General features: G+C 42.6%; 1 protein-coding gene across 2 annotated transcripts in view; it reads left to right on the top strand.

The window, feature by feature from the left end:
• The first annotated feature begins 706 nt into the window (after nucleotides 1-706).
• Nucleotides 707-25,201, top strand: part of SRL (sarcalumenin) — an 82,748-nt gene continuing 58,253 nt past the window's right edge. For both annotated transcript variants that reach the window (XM_082262309.1, XM_082262308.1), the window contains exon 1: nucleotides 707-810. In XM_082262309.1, the coding sequence (XP_082118435.1) occupies nucleotides 753-810 (58 nt within the window). In that variant the 5' untranslated portion in view covers nucleotides 707-752. The remainder of the gene's footprint in view (nucleotides 811-25,201) is intronic.

The raw sequence follows: 25,201 nt of genomic DNA, 5'->3' as shown, positions 1-25,201 counted from the left end.
TCACATGATACCACCGTGCCCAGGGCAGCTTCCCCTCCTGCCCAACCCTTTTCCCGGCACTGCACCAACATTGCATCATGCCGTCAGTTGGGCACCTGGCATACTTTGCATAGTACACGTACTATACTACATGTACAGAAATATGTCCCTACCATTCAAGGGACACTTGATATGAATTTCCCCCCAGGCCAAAGGTTTCCAGTCCTCCTCTGGGTGGACTGATCCTTTAAGGAGTATTTATGTAACTTTATGTGTTTTTCTACAGAAATATCTGACCAAAACGCACATACTTTCTTCATTAGCAATGCAGAAAAATCTTTGCACATAGAAGTATGAATTAATTTACATTTCTTAGTGTATTATTAGTATGTTTCAGTACATTGAACATTAATGCAGGTACAGAAAATGAGGTGCCCATGTGAATGGGGCCCAATGAATCTTCTGTAGGGCCTGTCATATACGGACAGGCACCTGCTTTTCCCTCCACCTGACAAGCTCTGTATTCAGACAAGAATACATAAAAAGCCCTGTCTTTGCACGTCGGTCACAGCTGAGTTAATAATCTGGTCACTTGCCCTAAATTCCTAATAAGGGTCACAAATGGTCAGAACTGTCCAGTGTGTCAATGGCTTGTGACCACCTGTGGTTGTGCCTGCAAGTGACGTGGGCGTGTGTGTCGCTTGAGCCCCTTGCCGTCAGCTGCAGCATATATATAGAGGAGCCAACCGTCCCAAATTTCCTGGCTTGACACCATGAGAGGACCAGGGGTTTTGTTCTGCTGCCTTGCGGCTTTTCTTCTTGTGAGAGCAGGTAGGAGACTCTTGATCCTTCTGTGGCATATGCTTCATGTCTGTTTTTTGTATTGCTTTGCGACGAAAATAGGTTTACACATTGCTCTGGCTGCTGAGGAACTACAGGTCTCAGCATTCCGTTCAGCTGGCGAGACAAACCAGTACGAAAAGCCATGGGAGCTGACCGGAAGGTCACTTCCCAATCTGCTTATTATTCTAGATTAAGGCTAATGCAAGCACCATATACAGCTCTGGGAGACTTGGGAGATAAATCTAAAACTTATCAGCTAAAAAATACTTATTTCATAATTGTATCTTCATTCATTAAAGAAATCCTACAGCTGTTCCTGACCCTGAAGGAACAAAGGTACCCAGAATACAAGGGCTTGCATTTGGAACATAGAACAGGAATAATCAAACCCATGAACACTCATTTTTCTATTAAAGAATATACAGAGTATTGGCAGATATTCCTGTTATTCAAGAAAGAACAAAAGGAATCAGCCAATCATTTTTCTGCCTGTCTAGTTGACTTACTGACTGTCAGTGCTGGCCTGCTGCAATCCATGGTAATATTGTACTGTAATTGCATCAGAATGGTTTAGATTCTTTGAAATCTTTTCTTGTATACATTTCCAAACTTGGACACCACTGTCCAACATACATGACACTAATGGAAGTCATTATACAAATTTTAATTTTCAACACTTTTGCACAAGGATAAGGATTTTTTTTTTTTTTCAATGCAAAAAGATTTCAAAATTCTGGTTGCATGGCTAAAATAAAAATCCTCCTTTTTATGTCAGAGCTTTGTGAATGTAATATTTTTTTCAAAATAAGAAGGTTCTGGAGAGAGAAGCACAGATTCTACAACAGAAAAATAGCTTGGAAGCATTTCTGGAAGTGAATGAATGAAATGAAATTATTGCAATGCCATCTGGTTGATTATAAATAGTTACTTAGTTGGTAAGGTTGAATAAAGACACTAGTCCATACTGTACTGTGTTCTTGGCTGTCTTTAAATTGCAAAGGGAAGACCTAGATTTTAGAATTTAGACCCTTGTAAGTATTTGTACCTTTAAATGATCCTCAGATTTAAGGAATCAGTCCACCAAAAGTGATGTTTAACTAAAGGTGGTTCATGATAGAAGTAAAACTCTGAATTTACAGAGTACTCGTGTAGACGAGAGAGGGGAGCGCTTGGTTAAACCAATTTGGGTGGGACTTTACCGGTACCAGTCAGAAAAATAAAGGTGGTTCATGGTGAGCTGAATCAACTACTGGCTTTTTATATGTCTTGGATACTTCTACACTGAGATCTCCCTGATATAATTCCTGACTCTGAACCACATAAACTGGGGGTTTTGACCACTCAGCCATCCTGACAAGACCCAACTGGGGGTTTTGGATGTCTCCACCCACCTCTGTGTGGTCCAGCTTCTCCTATTGCATTTTTTTATAATATAAAATAAATTAAAAAACCCAACAAGGAGAATGGGAACCCATAAAAATGAACTTAGCACAGAGATCTCACCAACAGAGTTCCCAAGAGATAAAATAAATTGTCAGGTTGTGTAACTCTCCAGGATCTGTTGTACAAACTGTGAAATATCAGCATTGGGCAGACTGTTCCTTTAACATAGACGACCCTCACCATAAAAATCCTGCTCTGGGAATGTTATATATTCTTCTTATCTATTTGTTTTATCTTGGCCTTTCACATTTCAAATTTGAAGTGATGTGTTTTGAATGCAACAAATGCAAAAAAAGTCTAATATATATATATATATATATATATATATATATATATATATATATATATATATATATTGTATATGCAATGATGGCATTGAAGTTCTAATTATATCTTATCATAAGTATCATGAGTCACTTACTCAGGTATAATGTCCTTGGATATCATTTTGAACATGTTGGCATCTATGGCGTGTACAAGCTTAAAAAAAATGAAGCAATGACCGGAATTCAATGCATGTATTTCACTGAATCCTAGCGATAATGTGATCCCAGGGACTCTTCTGCTCCCAACATTATTAGGAGCTGAGCGTTGGAACGGGCTAAGGGTGTTAAATAACAGAAAGCCTTTAATGATCCAAGAGGACTGCAAGTTCCTAATTCAATATCAAAGGGGTCATTGCTCATTGCCTACTTTTGATGAGGCGATCAACATGTGACCATAGAGCGTCACCATGAAAGTTAATGACTTTACAGAAATAGCAAATTAAATGTAAAAACAACTTTAGCACTAATATACAAAGGCATTTTTGAGTTTTGTAGCATTTATTGTACCTGCTGTAGGTTCATAGCATTGACAAGTGTTTTTATAAGCTGTGTTAAAGAAGACCTCTAAGACAACAAGAACTTGGTATTCAGAAGATGGTAGTCTTGTTTCTTTGCCACTAATCTAGACTACTGCAGAGGTGAAAATATGGCACACTTCTGCCCACTATATGCCAATCTGCAGCACTGAAACTATGCGGATAGGGCAGATGTATGCCAGGACCAAACCTTGCAGTTTGAGTTCTCGGGACTGGAGGTGCGGTAAGTGTAACAACACTCACCTCTCCATTATGCATTTAGGTGAACAGTATTTTAGATGCCAATGCTGACTCTTTAAATAGTATAGGTTCTAAAATAGTCAACTGACTTCACTGCCTAGAGAGTTATTCACCTGACTAAGAATGCAACCAGTAAAGTTTCTTGTTCCGCATTCTAGTTCCCAGTCAGTTATTTAACAGGTAAGGGACCTAGAATATCTGTGACATATTTATATCTTGGCAGGGAGTAGTAACAGGGTACCCAGGGCAATTGTCATAAGGTAAGGGATATTGAGAGACAATAAGGGGGAGGGGTGAAGTGCATGGCCACAAAAGTTCATCATGATTGACTCAAAAGATACATACCAATGCAGGTGTAACATACATTCTAACTTAAATATATATAGATTCCCAACACCTGTGTGACCATAACGCACCTGTGTGACCATGGTGGGCTTCCCATGTATTCTTTAAGGGAATGTCCAGAGGGGGATGCATATTACTCTTGCAAATACAATACACTGTACCAACATTAGTTGAATGGATGGCAGCGCAAGTATAGTTATATGGCTGTAATGGTAAACATAGATTGGGCCTTTTATGAAGCAGAACATGAAATGAGAAAAAGGATGGGAGGAGGGGATGAGGAAAAGGCTTGGGGGGGGGGGGGGGTAAATAAGTTGGGTCATCCACCACCCCTTCTAGGTCTGGTGTCTTCCTCTTCGGCCACTAAGTGGCCAGTGATGACATAACTCCAGCATATTTGCGGTGCAGTTACATTGTACTGGCACCTGACTCTATTCTGAAGAAAACACTACACAAGAAAAAGATTTCACAAAGTCTCTTCTACCAAAAACTCTACCCCCTAGCAATTATTTTTTGGTTTAGTTCCACTTTAAAGTAAACTGTGGCAAATCAAAGCATTTTTCCAAATATGCTTTCATTTAATGGAACCCCTGTGCACTGTGTGAATATACTGTGGCTGCATGATGTAATGGCTGGCACAGTGATTATGTCATTCATATGTATACATAAAAAGCCTTGTCAGTATGGCTGATATGTGATGGATCTCTTTGGGAGGATGTAGGAACAGAATGTGTGATATGAGTGCAATCAGTGCTCTCTGCATGTTTATCCTTGGTGACCACAGGGATCAAAGAATGACAGCTGAAAGCTACAGAAACATGAGGTGGCCCTGGGGTGTAAAATGACAGCTGGACCTAAGAGTGTAACAGGCAGAATTCCGGGTGGAAGGGCAGTAGGACTGAAAAGGCTATTGTACTTTCTTGAACTGTACAGCTTAAAAAGTTACTAATAATTCAGTGTATGGTAAAATGCTTAGGAGTTGACCAACATCTACTGTATCTCTCAGGAACTCTGGTTGTAGACCCGTGTTGGGGTTTGTGGGGGTTCCTGTTCTTCCCGTTTGTTATCTTATCCCATGTGATATCCTATATTAAAAGGAGACACTCAGTTTGTGAGGGATACCCTACCCACAGCCTCTTACATACTAGCTAAAGTGTACCCATTCTGGCTGCGCTATATGTTATATTCCCCAAACTATCGAAATGCTGTGTTGTACTTCACATACTCCAGTTTGCCCCACTCTGCCTACTGTGTTGTACTTTACATTTTCCTGGTTGTCCCACTTTAACACTGTGTTTTACTTGACATACTTGACCCAGGCCGGTCCACTCTGTAATCTGTGTTGTACATGACATATAGAGACAGACTTATTTAGTACCCCACATGGTCTGTTACATATTTCACACCTCTCAACCTAGAGTCGGTTCACGCTGGGGCGGCACGACTCTGTACTACTTCGGGGGCGACTTGTGCATTCCCATGCACCACGACTTCGGAGCGACTTGCATGGACTTCACATAATGGAAGTCTATGCAAGTCGCTCCGAGGTCGCCCCGAAGTAGTACAGGACCCTTTTTCTAAGTCGGAGCGACTTGTGTCGCTCCTATTAGAACGGGTCCTGTAGCAGTCAATGGACCGCGAGGGAGCGCGACTTGTCAGGCTGACAAGTCGCCTGACAAGTCGCGCTAGTGTGAATCGAGTCTTATGCTATGTTGTTGTTTATTTAATTTATATTACTATCACAGTATCATTCAGGAGTACTCCACCTGGGGTATACTTACTTGGGACTGAATATTGAAAAAAGGCTAAACAGGGTTCTCTCCATTACTGAACCTGACATCACATGGAAAAAATCAACTTGATGTGTCTGATAATATGCAAGTAACATTGTCAGAACCTGGACGATTTTTATATACATTTTTATATACATTAATAAAATAAATGTTTTAAAAAAATGGTAAGCTCTTCTGTTCCTAGCTAACCTTGATTCATGTTAAACCAAGCTATTGATATCTTTTGAAGTCAAACTTTCCCTAGTGCAGTATAGAATGAATAATAGGAAGGATCTGATTAGATGCCATGGGTAGAATAAGCAGCTCTTGTTAGTTAGTCCAGCCAAAAACGATATTCAGTGTCTAGTAGATGCTGCAAAGTTATACGACCTGATGGTATCCTATATCCATCAAGGACTCTATTGGTGAGATTTCTAGCAGGGGCGTAACTACAGGGGTTGCAGGGGTTGCAATTGCAACCGGGCCCCATGGTCCAGGGGGCCCGTGCGGCTCCCCTGTACACCTGGATAGGAGGGGCAGCAGGGACAGAATGTAGAGAAATCACTGTCCTTTTTCCTCCTGTAGCTGCAGGACAAAGATGGAGGAGATTGGTTCCTTTGTATGCTGCCCCCGCCACTCCTATCCAGTTCACTTGTGTTCTGCTGTCTCTGGGCCCCTGTGTGCTCCCCTGCCCCCTACTGTGCTGCTCCCCTACTGTGCTCCCTCCCCTCTTCTGCCGGCTGCTGCAGGGGATGTGTCACAATAGAGAACCAGGAAGGGGTCAGTAAATATTTAATTTACCAGCTCCTTCCTTTTCTGAATGGACAGAGTCATAGTCAGTGACATTGTAAAAAAATAAAATAAAATGATTGAAAATATTACAATTAAAATACCAAAAAATAAAAACTACTGACACCAGTGGGTGAACATCCAGGATCGCAAAGGTCACACTTGCGACCGGGCCCTGGCATTCCACCACAGTGGGGAGGCCCCAAGATGGCAGGACTTGTGAAAGGGTCCTGCTGCAGGACCATAATGAAGGGCCACACAATGAGAGTAAAGGACCCCAGGATCAGTGGGAAGAGCCCCAGGCTTGAAGAGAAGGGCCCCGGCCAGGGGTCCGGGGGCCCTTCATGGTTTCTTGCACTGGGGCCCTGAAGGTTCTAGTCACGCCTCTGATTTCTAGCCTTTGGTTCCTAGGTACACACACCTGCTGGGGCCATTTTTAGGGATTCCCATTCTCCCTGTAATTTATTTATTTATTGTAATATAGAGAATGTAGCAAGAAAAGCCAGAACACACAAAAGTGTGCAGTAAATCAAAACCTCCTAATGGGAAAGAAAAAGAGCCAGGGATTATGGCAGGTTGAGCTTTTTGTTGAAGCATCCAATACAGGGGCTGACTCCGCCCACCAGGAACCACCTATAACCCAAATGCCACTTTTTTGGTGGAGTAACGTTTTCAAGTTGAACCACGGGGAACTGAAAAAAACACCCTTGCGGGGGATCATTTTTTTTTTTTTTTTGGAAAATCTTTGTTTCTGCCTAGGGTACCAGTAAAAAGCTCTGTTTGCTTACCTTACTCTTCACATGCTCCTCCTTCCATGCCACTGGTCCCCCAAATCCTCTTCTTTTCAGCGCTCAATGCAGTGATCACAGCTGTGATGTCATCACACACAATACAGGTCCAAAGTCCTGCATTGTAAGTGAGGATTTCGAGGGCTAGTCCACAACTTGGATCATCAGAGAAAGGAGGTGAGCCCTGACTGCAGGGGGAGCAAGGGATGTGGTAAATAAAAGTCAGTTTTCCTGGTACCCTAGGCAAAAATAAGCATTTAACCATTGCTGCATGGAGAGCTCTAAGGCAAGGGTAGTTTCTTCAGTTCCCCCGAAGTTAGGTTTTAATAAATGTGGCTACATCCAGTGGTTCAGGCTTAAGATTCAGTTTCAGCCAGGGAAAGAGAGGATTCAAATATATCTCTGTAACAGCGCCAAGAAGGGGTGAAAAGTGAAAGTAAGATAGAAGGGGAATTTGGGTGTAACAATGTCATACAATATCTGCATTATATCATTGCTTTATGAGACAACCATGTGTCTTGTCTCTCCCACAGACTAACTGTTAAATGTTTGGGAAGGCTAGAATTACAAAAATAAAGTGTTTAGTGCCTGACCGTCCCTTCTGTTATTTGGGATTCCCTAATGGTCTGCTTAAGGTTTGACAGCCCAAATCATCTACAATGACCAGAAGTCTGCCAAAAAATGCTGAGCTTTTGAAATGGAAACCATTAAGGGGGAATTTATGTGGACTGTAATATTCGGGTGTGTTCGGCCGGCGGCTCTCAGATGCTGCATGCTCATGTGTAGAGCTGACTCTGAGAAGTTAAGGAGCTTTAGTTTCGAAGAAAGTAAGTCCTACTCCTGGTTCTAAGTGGAACTGCACCTATTGCTTTAGTGAAAAAGTAGAGTCCTCTGGCTTTTTTTATATTTTATTAATAAAGGTTTTGTTATATTGTGCAAGTGTGATAGTCAGTGATGCCCCCTGTGAACCATGCAGGACAAAAACAGGTTGTGTTTATTGCCCCCATCCTCAGCGGCACCTATTTTCCTTCTTCTTGCTTCTTGACCCCCTCCATTCAGCAGGGCAAGGAAAGACAGTCCTGTGTAAACTCAAGTCCGATATCCGGTTAGAACTTACACAGGATAACTGTCTACCAGTTGGCATGTGACAGTGCTGGGCCAGGTACCAAACACCATCGCATGCTGTTCCACACTTGGGAGTACCCATTTTTTTCTATACTTCCGATTGCTGAACGGAGCAGTAGGAGAAGCCAAGTGAAGGTGAATATGTGCTTACAGATTGAATGGGTTTAAAAACGATCATATTGCTTTGCCAGAAATTGCTTAAAATCCAAGCTTCTCAAAGCTCATCTTTCTATGATTACTTTACTTGCTGTACCAGTATTCAGAACTGCGCTATACAGTTCTAAAAACCTTACAGAAAAAAATGTTCTGCTAAGTGCTGCTAAATAAAGTTTTAGGGCCCCATGAACACAGAACATCAAACGTCAAAGGATTTTACAGGTGTTTGTCTTTTTTTTCTGCCTCTAAATGAATGCCCCTCTATGTTTTCCCATATGTCTTTGCACACAAAGCCGTTTACAGGCGTTTAGTGGCAGAAAAAACATCACTTGCGTGTTCAAAAGGGGAATGTTAGGGTGGAAAAAATGCCAAATACACATAAACATGTATAAATGTGCAATAGCTCTAGATATGTTTAGGCGTGTTTGCATGGCAATACATTTCAATGGCTAGAATACATGAATATTCTATCCAATAGAATTCTTAAACTCCAAATTAGCAAGCGGGCATAGACGTGTGCAAAACACGGCTTTAGAGGCATATTTTAGGCTGCGCTTTCCTTCCCTGGAGCAAGGGGGAAAAAAAACTGTTCTGTGTGCATGAGGCCTGAAGAGTGCTGAAATACCTAAGGAATACGTTCGCCTTTAAAGAGGAAGTAAACCCTCCTCTGACACTTGTACCTATAGGTAAGCCTATAATAAGGATTACCTATAGGTACTGTAAATATCTCCAAAACATGTACCGTTTAGGAGATATTTACCTTAGATGCATCCAGTGACGTCACTGGCGCATACGCTCTGAAAGAACGGCCGCTGGTGCCGTTCCTTCAGAGCCCCGTGCCGTCACCGCGGCTCCGGCCAATCAGATGGCCGGATGCTGCGATCCCGGAAAACGGGCGACTGGACATGTCGCCCATCATACAGGTAAGCGGGCGGCACGGCGGGGGCTCGTTCCAAGGTAAGTATTTCATAATGAGCTAGTATGCGATGCATACTAGCTCATTATGTGTTTCTCTTGCAGGGTGAAAAAGGAAAAAAAAAAAAAGGGTTTACAACCTCTTTAAAAAAAAAAATAAATGCACATTTTTTTCAGGTAAAAAATATGTAATACAATATAATAATAATAATGTAATACAATTTGTTTGTTTGTTTCAGAAGCCTGAAAAGCATTGCACCAGTGATCAGCAGATCCCTGACGCCATGCAGGGCTCCTGCAGTGTGTCGGAGTAAATTGTCTGCATGTACATTTTACATGGAATACTACAATAGACTACCAGAGCGCTCAACAGCGCCGTGGTAGTTAATTGAGAACTATAAGCTGGCTTCCGCAAAGGATGTCAATACTTGTGGTTCCTTCATTCACAGAACTCTGTAAATGAATGATGCATCTGCTTGGGCAGAGCTCCGCACGGCCATGTTCTTTTCAAGAAGTGACAGCTAGTACGGGGAACATCTTTCTGTACTGTGGTCACACAGAGGCAGCAGAAAGCCGAAACATGTTCCACACTAAAAACGGGTGGAACATGTAACATGTTCCCTAAGGTAAACAATATCCTAAAGGATAACTAACCAAATACATTTATGTGTTTTGCCATTCTGAAAGCTGGACTCAAACCCATGCTGGGGTTGAGGAAATACCTTGCAACCTACAACAATTTGCCAAGAGAATTCTATGAAAAAGGCTTCCAAGTATATCAGACTTGGTGCCCAAAGACCTGGCCCATAGAATTGTCAAGTGTTGAATAACACATACCCAAGAGGCTTTTGTTGCTCCATCAGTTTGATGGGCCACTGGATACGTGGAATGGTCACTGGGGATTGCCGTGTTGGTGACTGGGAATTCTATAGTAGTTTTATATGGAGCAGACTGGTGTTGAATGGCATTCCATAGCACAGTTCTTTGTGTGATGGCCTAAAGATAGCAATAAGGAGCTGAAATAACATCTTTAGTCTTCTGAGTGTCTGTCACAGGTGTTGTCACATGTTCTAGTGTACAAAATGGCTGATGCTATAAAGAGCCAACAGCCAAAGTTATGCAACCCAGCGAGCTATGTGTAACTTTACATTCTGAGCAGTCCTAAACTGGAGCATCTGTTTATATATGCCGTGGGTCACTGTCACACTGGAAGCCCATTAAAGAAGAACTCATACCTCGTAAGGTGTCCAACAGTCTAGAGCACATGAATTTTGAGTGACCTTAGCTGCTTTGTGTACCTGATACATTATAAAAATGAATAGGCTCCCGATGTATTCTAAAACAAAGCATCATCTGCACTCTATCAAAAGTGCATTGATACAGCTGTAACTTATTTATGATTGTTTTACAGTTCTGACATCTCCAAGCCCAATAGATATTTGCAAATGTGCAAGAGGGATACCAGTGATAAGCAGCTGGATAGTGGAGATTGGAATTCTTTAAGCTGAACCCCAGCCTTACCTTCAGTCTTGCACAGTTGTACAGGCTCTTTTTCTGTTTTGTAATTGCTTACTCGGATTTCAGGGCACACTTTGAGCTACTCACAGTGTGTATTAGAAGCTGCTGCATGTCAGATAGAGCCCGCCTCATTTCCTAGCTGCAGGACATCCAGCATCATCTAGCTCTTGTCTCTCCAGATTTACTATCCCTGGCCCACTCCTTTCATTCATTGGATTTTCCTTTTTTCAATCATAGAGGGTCAACATCACATGTGGGCGTTACCTAGGGTGGCCTGCATGCAAATGTAGTCTGTCTAGGAACTCCCACTCCAGACAGACATCCACTCATAAAGACATTTTGATATTTGCATAATTCCACCCAGGAAGAGGAATGGGGTTCTGGGGGTTCTGGAGGCAGGGTACTGTGACATTTTTCAGGAAGCTATGTACAGTCCCCTCCCACCAAACATGATCTGTCTGCATTGCATAAAGAAGAACCAAGACCAATTGATGTCTAAAATAGGGTGTCATAAAAGTAGAAAGATTTTAATTAAGATTTTCATTATCGTGTTGATGAGGGGGGAAAGGAAATACCAGGAAAGGCAAAAAATAAGCAGACTAAGCTTTAGTTTAAAATCTCTCCTACATAACATTCTATTGTGATGTCCTCTGTGGTACATAATCAAATGCACCCCCTTGAGCAATTCTGAAGTGGTCGCAATATGGATATGATATTCATTCTTCCACACATTTTCCCCAAAAATTTGAATGTTTCCATTAAGCATGTAAGAAGAATGGTGCAAAGGTTGACCATACAGCTTTTAGGGCAGACAGATGTGAATGCGCATTTTTACAGCAGGGGTCTCCAAACATTCTAAACAAAGGGACAGTTTACTGTCCTTCAGACTTTGAGGGGGCCAGATTGTAGCCAGTGAGAGTAGAAAATGCTGTGACATCAATGGAAGTAAACAATGCCACATAATTGGTATCTATGGGAGGAATAGTGCCACGTCATTGGTATCTATGGGAGGAATAGTGCCCCATCATTGGTATCAATGGGAGGAATAGTGCTCCATCATTGGTATCAATTGGAGGAATAGTTCCCCATCACTGGTATCAATTGGAGGAATAGTGCCCCATCATTGGTATCTATGGGAGGAATAGTGCCCCATCATTGGTATCAGTGGGAGGAATAGTGCCCCATCATTGGTATCAATGGGAGGAATAGTGCCCCATCATTGGTATCAATGGGAGGAATAGTGCCCCATCATTGGTATCAATGGGAGGAATAGTGCTCCATCATTGGTATCAATGTAAGGAATAGTGCCCCATCACTGGTATCAATGGGAGGAATAGTGCCCCATCATTGGTATCAGTGGGAGGAAAAGTGCCACATCATTGGTATTAATGGGAGGAATAGTGCCCCATTATTGGCATCAGTAGGAGGAATAGTACCCAATAATTGGTGTCAGTGGAAGGAATAGTGCCCCTTCATTGTTGTCAGGGAAAGGAACAGTGCCCCATCATTGGTGTCAATTGGACAAATAGTGCCCCGTCATTGGTGTCAGCGGGAGAAATATTTCCTCATTATTGGTGTCAGTGGAAGCAATAGTGCCCCTTCATTGGTGTCAGGGAAAGGAACAGTGTCCCTTCATTGGTGTCAGTGGGAAAAATAGTATCCCATTGTTGCTGTCAGTGGGAGGAAATATGCCCCACTGTGAATGTCAGTGGAAGGAATAGAACCCCAATGACCGTATAAAGGCAAGCAAAGGGCCACATCCGGCCCCTGGGCCACAGTTTGCAGACCACTGGTCTACAGGCATCAGAATTGGGTAGTAGTAGGTTTGTGAACATGAACATATGGTTAAGTAGAAATGTGTCATGAAAGAGGGGAGGTAGAAGAGATAAGTGATGATGGCAGACAATAGTCTCAAGGAAGGGTTTTTAACCTGCCCAATAAACTAGTCCCCATACAGTGGCAGAGTTGGGGGTCTCCTTCAAGACTTGAGGTTCTCTCTGATGGGGATAGCTAATAGCAATAGGTGGTGTGCCTCCACTGTACTCTTCATTCAGATCCACCCAGCACAATCTCTGCCAAAAATTGCCAACAACTATCATTCCAAGCTCCATAAAGATATTCAGTAAATGTATCCCTTCTTGGGTTCCACAAGTTGTTGATGATTTCTCACAGATGGGTATGTATCTAAACAATAGCCATTTTATCGCACATATAGGCTTAATTTCCTTCTTTAGGCCCTACTTGTTTTTTTTTTTTTTTGCCAAATTATATGTCCCAAAACATAAAGCCACATTTCCATTTACAAGCTTATTATTATTGTGTGTCCTGCCACAGTTATACATTTAGCGATGGCACACAATAAAGCCAAATTAAAAAAAAAAGTACAGGCCCACGAAGAGATATCCTGAACAAAGTACAGGGGAAAGCCTTCAAGAGCCTGATGTCTTCCCTTACGAGCAGCCTGGACTGTACCCTTGCTCGCCCTTGGGTAAATTTAGGATGCCGTCCGCTCCCCCAGGCTCAGCGTTCGTAGCTGATCATTCTAGTCAGCGTGCTAAGTATGGAAACACTGCTGTAACTGTACACCGACTGGCTCAGCACTGCCAGATCCCTATTCTCTCCTTCCAGCAGCCATTCTGCTTTGCTCTGTCCCTGCATGGTCAACTGGTCCTGAACCCCCCTCCTCCTTCCTGCGCACTGTCACTTATGCAGCAGCTGCTCCCCTCTCACACAGCACAGTTGTGGATGGTGGCTGTCTCCTTTTAAGGTTATATTTCAGCCTCAGACCTCAGTCCGTCAGGCAGGAACCAGCTGTGACTTAGGCTGAAGACTCCACAACTTTCTGTGAAGCAGAAAATGCCTTTGTGCTTAAAGGGGAATTTAATTTATTTGCAATGTGCACATGTTCACTTTTACAACAGTTTGGGTTTGTAAAATATAATTCTGTCCTTTATTCTTCATAATTTTGTATTATATTTTCCGACCACTCCTCCGCTTTTAATAGTTTTATATTTTGTGGCGTACTTCTGATTTCCCCACTATTTTTTACCGGTAAAATAAACCAATACTTGGCTCATGCATTAATAAAGTAAAACTTCACTGCCACATCTATCCCCTCCTCTGCGCTGCCATCTTTATAGTTCTTGCACGTGTGCAGATGTGCTGCTGATCTCCACCAGGTCCCAACTACCTGGCAGACATTGTGCACCTTTGGGAGTTTTTTTGCACATCACCACCAGTTCTAGGATCTATTTGCCGGCAACGTTTTGTGAGCAAAAAATGACGCACATGCACTGATGTACTGTACACTGCCTCCTAGGACAGCTGTGACCTAACAATCCCAGGAAGCAAAGGAGCCCGGTATTCTGCTGAAAACTCCAATTTGCTGAATTCTCCAACGATGTTACTTCTGGTGAGTGTACACCAGGAATAATTGGAGATTTTGACCACTTGGTGTTTTTACACAACACGGGCAGCCTTTACACTCCGGTAGATGCTATAATTAGTGCAGACTAACAATCTGCACCAATTATAGCATCTACCGGAGTATAAAGACTGCCGGTGTTCTGTGAAAACACCATGTGGTCGAAATCCCCAATTATTCCTGGTGTACACTCACCGGAAGTAACGTCGTTGGAGATCTTGGCAAGTTGGAGTTTTCGACAGAACACTGGCCTAGGCTGAAAAGCAGGAAGTGCTGCCTTGCAGCACAAAAACACCCAAAAGGTACACATTTTTATCAATTTTGTTTGAATCTTTGTTAGATGGAGGATGGAAGTATCAAAAAGGAAAAATGTTGTGCTGTTGAAGTTGTTAGGGCTTAAGGCTTTTTACCCTAAAGTGATACTTAAGTCTTGTCTTTTTTTTTTAAATAACAAACATGTTATACTTACCTGCTCTGTGTGGTTGGTTTTGCACAGAGCAGCCCAGATCCTCCTGTTTTCGGGTGCCTCGCCGGTGTTCCTAGCTCCTCCCTCCTCCCTCCTGCCAAGTGCCCATCATAGAAAGCAGCTTTCTATGGGGGCACCCAAGCTGAGCCGCTGCTCTGTGTCCCTTAAGACAGAGCCGCAGCTCAGCGCCACACCCTCTCTTTCCTCATTGGATCACTGACTTTGATTGACAGCAGTGGGAGCTAATGGCGCTCTGCTGCTTTCTCAGCCAATGAGGAGGTAGAGTCCCAGACAGGCGAGACTACTGTGCAACATTGCTAGATCAAGATGGGGCTCAGGTAAGTATTAGGAGGCCAGAGGGGGTGGCTGCACACTAAAGGTTTTTTTATTTAAATGCATAGAATGCATTAATATTAAAAAAAAACCTTCTGACTTTAGAACCACTTCAATGCATTCTGTCCATTAACGTAAAAAACCTTCCATGGGCAGCTCTCCCTCAGCATCCCTCCCTAAATAGTTACCCGAGCCTGATCTCGAGCCAGTGCTGCTCTCTCTCCCATCAGTGGACATAGAAGCAGAAGCTGGAGACATTGGCTCTTGCTGCTGTCAGTCAAATCCTGTGAGGAGGGAGCGGGGGGCAGGGCCAAGCCACACTGTGTGTGTCAATAGAAGCACACAGCCTGACTCAGGATTTAGCCCCCAGGAGTGCTCCCATAGCAAAGGGCTTGCTAATGGGGCACTCAGAATGGAGACGGAGTAGGGAACACTGGCAGGGAACCCCAGAAGAGGAGGTCTAGGTCGCTTGTTACAAAACCATTACACAGACTAGGTAATTTACCATGTTTGCTATTAAAAAATAAATAAATAAATAAAATAAAGAATTTACTCTGTTAAAAAAAAGTACTAAAGCAGAGTTCCACCACTTCCGCTTTAAGGCCTCCTCCCTGGCTCTTTTGGTAAGGAGGGTGTAACGGAACTGCGACCCACACTGTACTTGTGTACTTCCGTCAATATATGGCTTCCTCCCAGTCGTGAACATAGATATCAGATTTTCCAGCCTACCCCATACAAAGCTAGCCGACAACTTAGCTTGTACAAGTTTTGGAACCTTCTTCTTTATTGAACATTCTCACACAGTTTATGTACAGAATGGACCTCTCCATCCTGATCAAATTAGGGGTTGCCTGATTACATTATCCTATACAGATGAAATTGTATACAGAAATAGAATTAACCTGAACTAATTATCTAGCCATCTGAACAGAACAATATGTGAGTTCATTAACATTTAACAATTAAACAGACAGGCTTAACAGAATACACGTCACACCTCAATACACAGACAATAGAGAGAGCCTGTCTCTGACATTGAAGTTCAATACACATTATAATAAGTGTAAACACAGAACCCATTTGAAGCAATCCAAACCATTAAGTATCTGTCTTTCACTTCCAGTGATGGTGAGTACCGTCACAGAGGGGGGGAGCAGGTACCCGATTTTGACAGGTACCAGCTCCCACTTTCGTTCCAGTTGCCTGAGGCCATAGGCAGAGCGTTGTCACCTTAGAAAAGGAAGTGTCTGAGCAAAGACCTTTATGGCAAAATTACAAGGTATTATTTTAATGAATGCTGCTGATTTAAAACTATTAGAAATTACTTTTAATATTATAATAATGTGCTAAACTTTAAATATACTTTAAATTAAGCTGCACAGTGAATAGGTTTAATTTTTGTTTGCCCACGTGACCACTGAAGCTCCCTAAAACGTAATACATATTTGCATTAAATCATAACGAATGCTTCTATGGGTCCTTTCAGGTATTTTTCTATCTGTGTGTGTGTGCTGCTGAGTAGACATGACGGGAGTAAGTGAATTGACCTCGCTTCCACTTACTACCGCTGCAATCTGACCAGGGCAGTGGGGTTATAGGAGGCCCCTATCATATGCCACCATCTTGGCAAGGCAACTAAATGAGGTTTCGTCATACTGATGACACACCGTTTTTGGATTTGGGTCCACGAGACCATTACATAATAACAAATAAGCGTGCAATTATTTTGCTGTGCTTCATTTAGTGTTGTAGATTTTTAAAAGCATAAAATGCAAGTTCATTTATTTAGAAAGACAGCTAAATTAAAAAGATGAGTGGTAATTGTAACTTTGTTATTTTTTAATATTATTATTATTGCTATGATTTACAAACCACCAACCTATAATGGAAATCAAAAATTAAAGAATACAAATTGAAATAATAAAAACATGTACAGGAACAGAGCACAGTAGAAGAAGAGGGCATGAATACGCTCGTAATGTAAGAGATGGGGAAAACTATACCATATGTAAGGGCAAGGGCAGAAGGTCAAGGGAATATTTATTGGTTGCACATAATTCACAGATTGGGATAGAGAGGACCACTAGGCATTTCCCATAAGGTTGGTTTTGAGTGTTTATTTTTAATCTTTTCCTCTTGACTTTTGGTGGCCCTTCAAAATACCATATGTGGAATGGGTGGGAATCTCTGTAGTGGTCAGTTACCAGCAGGAAAGGACTAAAAAAAAAGCCTTCTCTGCACATAATTCTCATATCTACATGTATCTAATAGAAGGGAGAAGAGAATTACAGAGGATGGCACTGTTTGATTTTGGGGAAAATTTACAATATTTGACCTTCTACTTTGCTGCAGTTAACCAAGACCTTCCCAACGTTCTATGCATCCAGTCATATTAGGCTGCATTGGGCTGAGGATGGTTGCCTGTAGTGTCCTCAACAAATATTACTAGAGGACATCAGTTCAGAAAATAGCTGATTTGAGGATTATAGTTTTATATCAGTCTACTATTATGAGTAATTTCTGGCATAAGAAAAGCTAACTCAACGTGGTGCCTTTTGTCAGTATAATATCTTTTCTGATACCATACGCCTCCGTTCACATTAGGTCGCTCCGACTTAGGGGGCGACCTGTGAAGTCGCGTGCAGCACGACTTCGGCGCGACTTGCACGGACTTCACACAATGGAAGTCAATGCAAGTCGCCTCCAGGTCGCCCAGTGGTAGTACAGGACCCTTTTTCTAAGTCGGAGCGACTTGTGTCGCTCCTATTAGAACGGCTCCTGTACTACACAATGGGAGCGTGAGGACCGCGATTTGTCAGGCTGACAAGTCGCGGTCCAAGTCATACCAGTGTGAATGCGGTCTAAGGCAGGGATTCCCAAACCACAGCCCTGCAGCTGTTGCAGAAATACACATCCCATGAGGCATTGTAAAACTCTGACATCATTCACATACTGTACATGACTAGGCATGATGGGAATTGTAGTTCCTGAACAACTGCAGGGCCGTAGTTTGGGAATCCCTGCCATAAGGTATCCTTTATTTCTTACAATAAATTTAAGGAATGTCATTGGGGAATACATACTATGGCATGCTTTCTTCTTCCCTCCTATATGTAAGCAGCCTTGTGAACAACAGTGAGATCAAAGTGGGTATAGGGAAAGAGGAATCAGATACTGTCACCACCGTCCATTGACATTGACACCTAATAGCATGGTTCAGTTGTTCAGTGAGGGTTCCCTACCTTATGAAAATTTGCTGCACAAAAATCTCCAAAAACAACTGTGGGGTAAAAAAAGGGTGACGTCACCATCCTTACAGATAGATAATTTCACAGAATTTTGGGTGATTTGCACTCCCCAGGAACTCATCAGAAGGACAGTGACATTACATGCAGCATGGAAGACAGGGGAAAGACGAAGCTAGCCATATATCTAAATATTTCTCTCATTCAAATCAAGCTGAACAAGAGAAGTCCATTCCCCCATCAATGCTAAACAGTGTGGATGGACGAATCTCCTAAAGCTAGCTATTATATTCTAACAGCTGGTACCCGTGGTTGTGAAAATACCTAAACAGTGACTTTAGTTGATTGGCTGCCGTCAGTTTTTGGATAACTTTTTTCACCCATCTCCTTCTGTTTCTTAGTCGAAGTTTGTTGGGCTAGATGGTGTTGGCAAAGCCAACCAAGTCTGAAATTTTGATTGATTCACTGGAATTGGCTAAAATTCAAGCTGTGCTAAAGCAGGTTAAAATGCTGGTCAGTGAGACGGCTGCTACCCCAGCCAGAAGGGAAACAGGTAACCAGTTTCCTGCAGTTTCTACTGAGCTCTGCCTCTCTCCCTATGCTGATAATAAAAGATGGGGGGAGCTCTGCCCAGTTGAACAGTCTGCATGGGAGAGAAGACACAGATGGGAAACAGCATGTAATCTCCAGATGCAGAGAGAGCCTCACCTGCCTTTAGGAATATTCCACGTTGGGGGATTGCTGTATATGAACTCTTGTCTGTGCAGGTACGCTGAGGCAGCCATAAGAGTTAGGGATTAGTTTAGGGACAAGACTGTGCACTTTGTTTTGGAACTTTTATTCTGGGAGTTTCCAGTAAAGCTTTTGAAACTTTATCCTTGCCTGGTCTGAAGTTACTTAAAGGGGTCCACGGTTGTAATGGCGTATGGAAGAACAGGGCCTGTAATGCACACACATGTGGGTGAAGTGGTGACATGCCATTGCTAGGGACAACAAGTACAAGAGAAGGATGATATGACATCAAGACAATGGGAGAGCGGTACCGACAGTGGTGACGGGTCTCATACAGTATCTCACAAAAGTGAGTACACCCCTCACATTTTTGTAAATATTTTATTATATCTTTTCATGTGACAACACTGAAGAAATTACACTTTGCTACAATGTAAAATAGTGAGTGTATAGCTTATATAACTATGTAAATTTGCAGTCCCCTCAAAATAACTCAGCACACAGCCATGAATGTCTAAACTGCTGGCAACAAAAGTGAGTACACCCCTAAGTGGAAATGTCCAAATTGGGCCCAAAGTGTCAATAATTTGTGTGGCCACCATTATTTTCAAGCACTGCCTTAACCCTCTTGGGCATAGAGTTCAACAGGTTGCCACTGGAGTCCTCTTCCACTCCTCCATGACGACATCATGGAGCTGGTGGATGTTAGAGACCTTGTGTTCCTCCACCTTCCGTTTGAGGATGCCCCACAGATGCTCAATAGGGTTTAGGTCTGGAGACATGCTTGGCCAGTCCGTCACCTTTACCGTCAGCTTCTTTAGCAAGGCAATGGTCGTCTTGGAGGGTCATTATCACGTTGGACTACTGCCCTGCAGCCCAGTTTTGACTGTAGGCAAGACACACTTGTCTTTGTACTCCTCCCCTGGTTGCCGCCACACACGCTTGACACCATCTGAACCAAATAAGTTTATCTTGGTCTCATCAGACCACAGGACATGGTTCCAGTAATCCATGTCCTTAGTCTGCTTGTCTTCAGCAAACTGTTTGCGGGCTTTTTTGTGCGTTATCTTTAGAAGAGGCTTCCTTCTGGGACGACAGCCATGCAGATCAATTTGATGCAGTGTGCGGCGTATGTTGTGAGCACTGACAGGCTAACCCCCCACCCCTTCAACCTCTTCAGCAATGCTGGCAGCACTCATATGTCTATTTTCCAAAGCCAACCTCTGTATTTGACGCTGAGCACGTACACTCAACCCCTTTGGTCGACCACGGCGAGGTCTGTTCTGAGTGGAACCTGTCCTGTTAAACCACTGTATAGTCTTGGTCACTGCAGCTCAGTTTCAGGGTCTTGGCAATCTTCTTATAGCCTAGGCCATCTTTATGTAGAGCAACAATTCTTTTTTTTTAGATCCTCAGAGAGTTCTTTGCCATGAGGTGCCATTTTGAAGTTCCAGTGACCAGCATGAGAGAGTGAGAGTGATAACACCAAATTTAACACACCTGCTCCCCATTCACACCTGAGGCCTTGTAACACTAACGAGTCAAATGACAGCGGGGAGGGAAAATGGCTAATTGGGCCCAATGTGGACATTTTCACTTAGGGGTGTACTCACTTTTGTTGCCAGCAGTTTAGACATTAATGGCTGTGTGTTGAGTTATTTTGAGGGGGACAGCAAATTTACACTGTTATACAAGCTGTACACTCACTACTTTACATTGTAGCAAAGTGCAATTTCTTCAGTGTTGTCACATGAAAAGATATAATAAAATATTCACAAAAATGTGAGGGGTGTACTCACTTTTGTGAGATACTGTATATAGTGAGGGGAGCGGTTCATAGCCTTCCTCCTGAGTTGTTGGTGCCCCAGCAACTGGGACTGGACCCACATGACGGAGACCCCAGGGACCTAGCCCCATGGTACAGAAGAGAAAAGAGTTAATTGTGCGTGTGCATGATGTTTGCGCTGGTGGCTGGCAGGACCACCAGCAATGGCTGAGAGTGCTCACCGGTGTAATCTGGCGGCAGGGCAGTCCCTCTGTTGGAACACAATAGCTTAGTGGGGAAGTTCGCTGTACTAACATTGGATAATTAGTACAGAGGCTCTTCCTAAACTCTTCAGTTTTTTTTCCATTCGGCCCACTGGGTTGAACGAAAAAAAAAAAAACAACAGATAGTGTGTACCAGGCTTAATAGCCAGAATCTGCCAAACTTTATGGCCTCAATAGACCTTGTACTTCTCTAATGCCTGTAGAAACATTTAGGCTCCGTTCACATGTAGGCGTTTTGGGGGCATTTTTCTGCTCTAGAATCAGCTCTCAAAACGCCCAACAAGACAAATCCTATTAATTTCAATGGCCCCTGTTCACATCTGAGCGTTTTGATGCCGTGAGCAAAATGCCCAACGCTCAAAAAAGTACATGAGCTTCTTTTTGGGCAGATTACAGGCGTTTTCCATTGGTCTCTATTCAATCTAAAAACGCCTGCACAAAAAACGCCTGTAAAAATGCCTGTAAAACACCTGCAAAAACACCTGCAAAAACGCCCATAAAAATGCCTGTAATAGCAATGCCAAGATGTGAACGTAGCCTTAGGTCATATGGAGAGGTTTGTAGGATGCCAGGAGAGGGTTTTTTTCCTCTAGAATAGTTCTATTTGAAAATAAATCTATCATTTTATTTACTTATTTATGAAATGCTCCATGTAGTCTCATGAATTGGGGTCAGTCTACCAAAACGCTGACCTAACTGTGGGCAAGAAACAGGTCCACTTTACTAGACCCAGGACTGGATTTTCCACCACTAGGTAAAGATTTTTCCAGGTCTGGATTTTTTCCAGATGGCCTGTGTCTATACATGACACAAAAGTCAGCTTTTTACTGTACAGTTATTAGCCACACAGTTTTTTCCATCACCAGTAGAAATACAGTTATCTTCTATAAGCTTATTTACACATTGTTAACATTTTCTAAGGTGGTTCTGATCAGTAAAATAAAAAACATTTCTTTGCAAAAGAGATAAACCTAGCAGAGGGTTGTTGTTTTTTTGGACTCTAAAGGCTGTGTGCCTACAGGTTCCATTGAATAAAATTTGGTCTTCAATAAAGCTAGCTAGAAGAATAGGTGGTAATGACATACGTGTCCAATTAAAAAAATATAGAACAAATATGTGATTCATCACATCCTGTACAGAATAGGAATCAATGCTTTTAACAGGTGTTAACTGACAGATGACACCATCATCCACATGTTTCAGAAACATCCAAGCATTAGGCACACCATGGTAGATCAAGGAAACATTTGACCTACAACGTGAATATAGGTCACAATCCTGTTGGCATAAACAAGTTAAATACTTCTTATATCTCCAAAAGGAACCATCACTGTGGGACTCCTCTAATCCAAGCTCAATTAGCAAGTGACACAAGGCACAGACGTACATTATTTTTTCATAGCAAGATTTTGGACCACCAACAGGTAATTTCTAAAGCATGGACAACACCAGTATTAAGAAAGAACTGACTGTTGGTCCAATAGGTCACTATGAAAATGGAGTGTAAAGCCCCGTACACACAAGTCGAAATTCGGCCCGGAAGGAATTTTCGTCCGACGACTGATTTGCCGATTTTCAGCTTGTTAGTATGATGCTTCCGACAACCGACTCCGACTTTTCGGCCAAAAAAATTCTGGTGTGCAGGCTATAAAATATTTGTCCTCCGTCAAAACACGTCCAATTTTCGTGCAGTCAGTACAGATTTCGACAGGGAAAAAAGACTGGGCATGCTCAGAGAAGAAGGAACACAAAGAAAGCAAACCAACACATGACATCACTTCTGAAGTAGAATTCTGTCGGTCGACAAAAGTCCAGTGCAGTCTAGAGCCAATAAAACACAACTCTGGACAAAAGACGGACGACCGGTCGGCGGAAATTCGTTGCGTGTGTACTAGGCTTTAGTTGCCTGTTTCTGATCTGACATATGCACAACAAAAGAGCTATTTTAATCTTGGACTGGGAGAACCCCACTATGCGGGTTAATTTGGGAGATATTTGTAATGAAATAACATGTCATTGTTTTCTACTGTCAGTTCCAATGTGTAGCTGTGTTTCGTATGCATCACGCATGCTGTAGGGTTAGCGGAATCCCCTTTCTAAATTTCAGCATCTGTTATAATAACAGTAATTATGAAACATGATCTGAGGAATATCCTCTAGAAATGACAGAGATCAGCATAGCTTGGCACATCTTGGACATGCTCAAGAAAGGGCATTTCCCTGCGGCACTTGTTCTCTCGGAGTCATACTGGGAACTGGGCCTGGGAACAATCTTCAAACATACAAAAGGGGATTATCTTGTCAATAGAACTAATGCCTCGTACACACGCAACGATTATCGGCCGACCGATCGGCCGTCTTTTGTCCAGTGTTGTTGTGTTGGTTGAAATGTGCTCTAGACTGCACACTAATTTTCTCGGCCAACAACAACCAACTTCAGAAGTGATGTCATGTGCTGGTTTACTTTCCGTGTGTTTTTTCTTCTCTGAGCATGCCCAGTCTTGCTCATCTGATTTTTGTCTGCCGAAATCTGTACTGACTGACGGAAAATCGGCCGTTCTGTTGACGGCCAACAAAAATTTTATAGCATGCACACCAGATTTTATTCGGCCGAAAAGCCGCAGTCGGTTGTCGAAAGCATCATACTAACATGTCGTACAAGGCATTAGGAATCTCCTTTGGAACCTATATGGTCCTCAAACTCTTCATCATCAGCTTTTTGGTTGTCGTTCTGTCTTTCTTCTTTGAATCTTCTTTTCTTTTAGTAGGATATGTAAACATTGTTACATCAATTACAGAAATATGTGAGTTTAGAACAGAAAATTCTGCTCAATACATTTCAAGGAGATGCATCACACACAAAAGAATAGCAATTATTATAGAATGTCAATTCAATACTTTCTTTTAAATTTTTATTTTAAAAAAAAAGTGGAAAATACTACAGAAGCTGGGACACGTAGAGTTTGATGGAAATATCCAAGGTAGACAGGAGCAGAGTCAGGAACTATGACAGGGAACTATAACACAAGTTCAGATATCTAGGGTGACAACACTCACTAAATGCGCTGTATGTGTGGAAGAGCAAAGTTGTCACCCGAGGCTGCGCTCCTGGTTTTGAACCACAAACACCTCCACCTCTCCTTATCTCCACTGCATAGGCAGGAAGTGTTCTGTAGTCCATAGAAGATAGCTTGGAAAGCTGACAACATTGTTTGAGATTTACGTTCGATGCCCAGGAAGCTGCAAAGACATTGGAACTCTAGCAAGATTAAAATTATTTTTAGTGCAGAAAATGTACTTCGCCCCCCCCCCCCCCCAAAAAAGAAAACAAATACAGCTGCCACATCTAGAGACAGGTAAGCTGCAATATATAAAAATGCTCTTCTTGGGATTAGATATACACTATATTACCAAAAATATTGGGACGCCTGCCTTTACACGCACATGAACTTTAATGGCATCCCAGTCTTAGTCTGTAGGGTTCAATGTTGAGTTGGCCCACCCAGCAATAACAGCTTCAACTCTTCTGGGAAGGCTGTCCACAAGGTTTAGGAGTGTCTATAGGGATTTTTGATCATTCTTCCAGAAGCGCATTTGTGAGGTCAGGCACTGATGTGGACGAGAAGGCCTGGCTCACAGTCTCCTCTCTAATTCATTCCAAAAGTGTTCTATCAGGTTGAGGTCAGGACTCTGTGCAGGTCAGTCAAGTTCCTCCACCCCAAACATGCTCATCCATGTGTTTATGGACCTTGCTTTACGCACTGGTCAAAATCATTTGGTGGAGAGGGAATTTTGGTGTGGAGTTGTTTTTTTAGGGGTTGGGCTTGGGCCCTTAGTTTCAGTGAAGGGAACTCTTAAGGCATCAGCATACCAAGACATTTTGACAATTTTTTTGCTAACAACTTTGTGGGAACAGTTTGGGGGTGACCCCTTTCTGTTCCCCCCATGACTGTGCACCAGTGCACAAAGCAAGGTCCATTAAGACATGGATGAGCGAGTTTGAGGAACCTAACTGGCCCGCACAAAGTCCTGACCTCAACCTGATAGAACACCTTTGGGATGAATTAGAGCAGGAGGCCTTCTCGTTCACATCAGTGGATTCCATAGACACACTCCTAAACCTTGTGGACAGCATTCCCGGTAGTGAACGAACATTGGACAGGGCGGTTCGCAAACG

The sequence above is a fragment of the Pelophylax lessonae genome (genome assembly GCF_965119305.1).
Source record: "Pelophylax lessonae genome assembly, chromosome: 6".
Classification (NCBI taxonomy): domain Eukaryota; kingdom Metazoa; phylum Chordata; class Amphibia; order Anura; family Ranidae; genus Pelophylax; species Pelophylax lessonae.
Note: the sequence above shows the minus strand (reverse complement) of the source record. Positions and strands in the feature narration are given on the sequence as shown.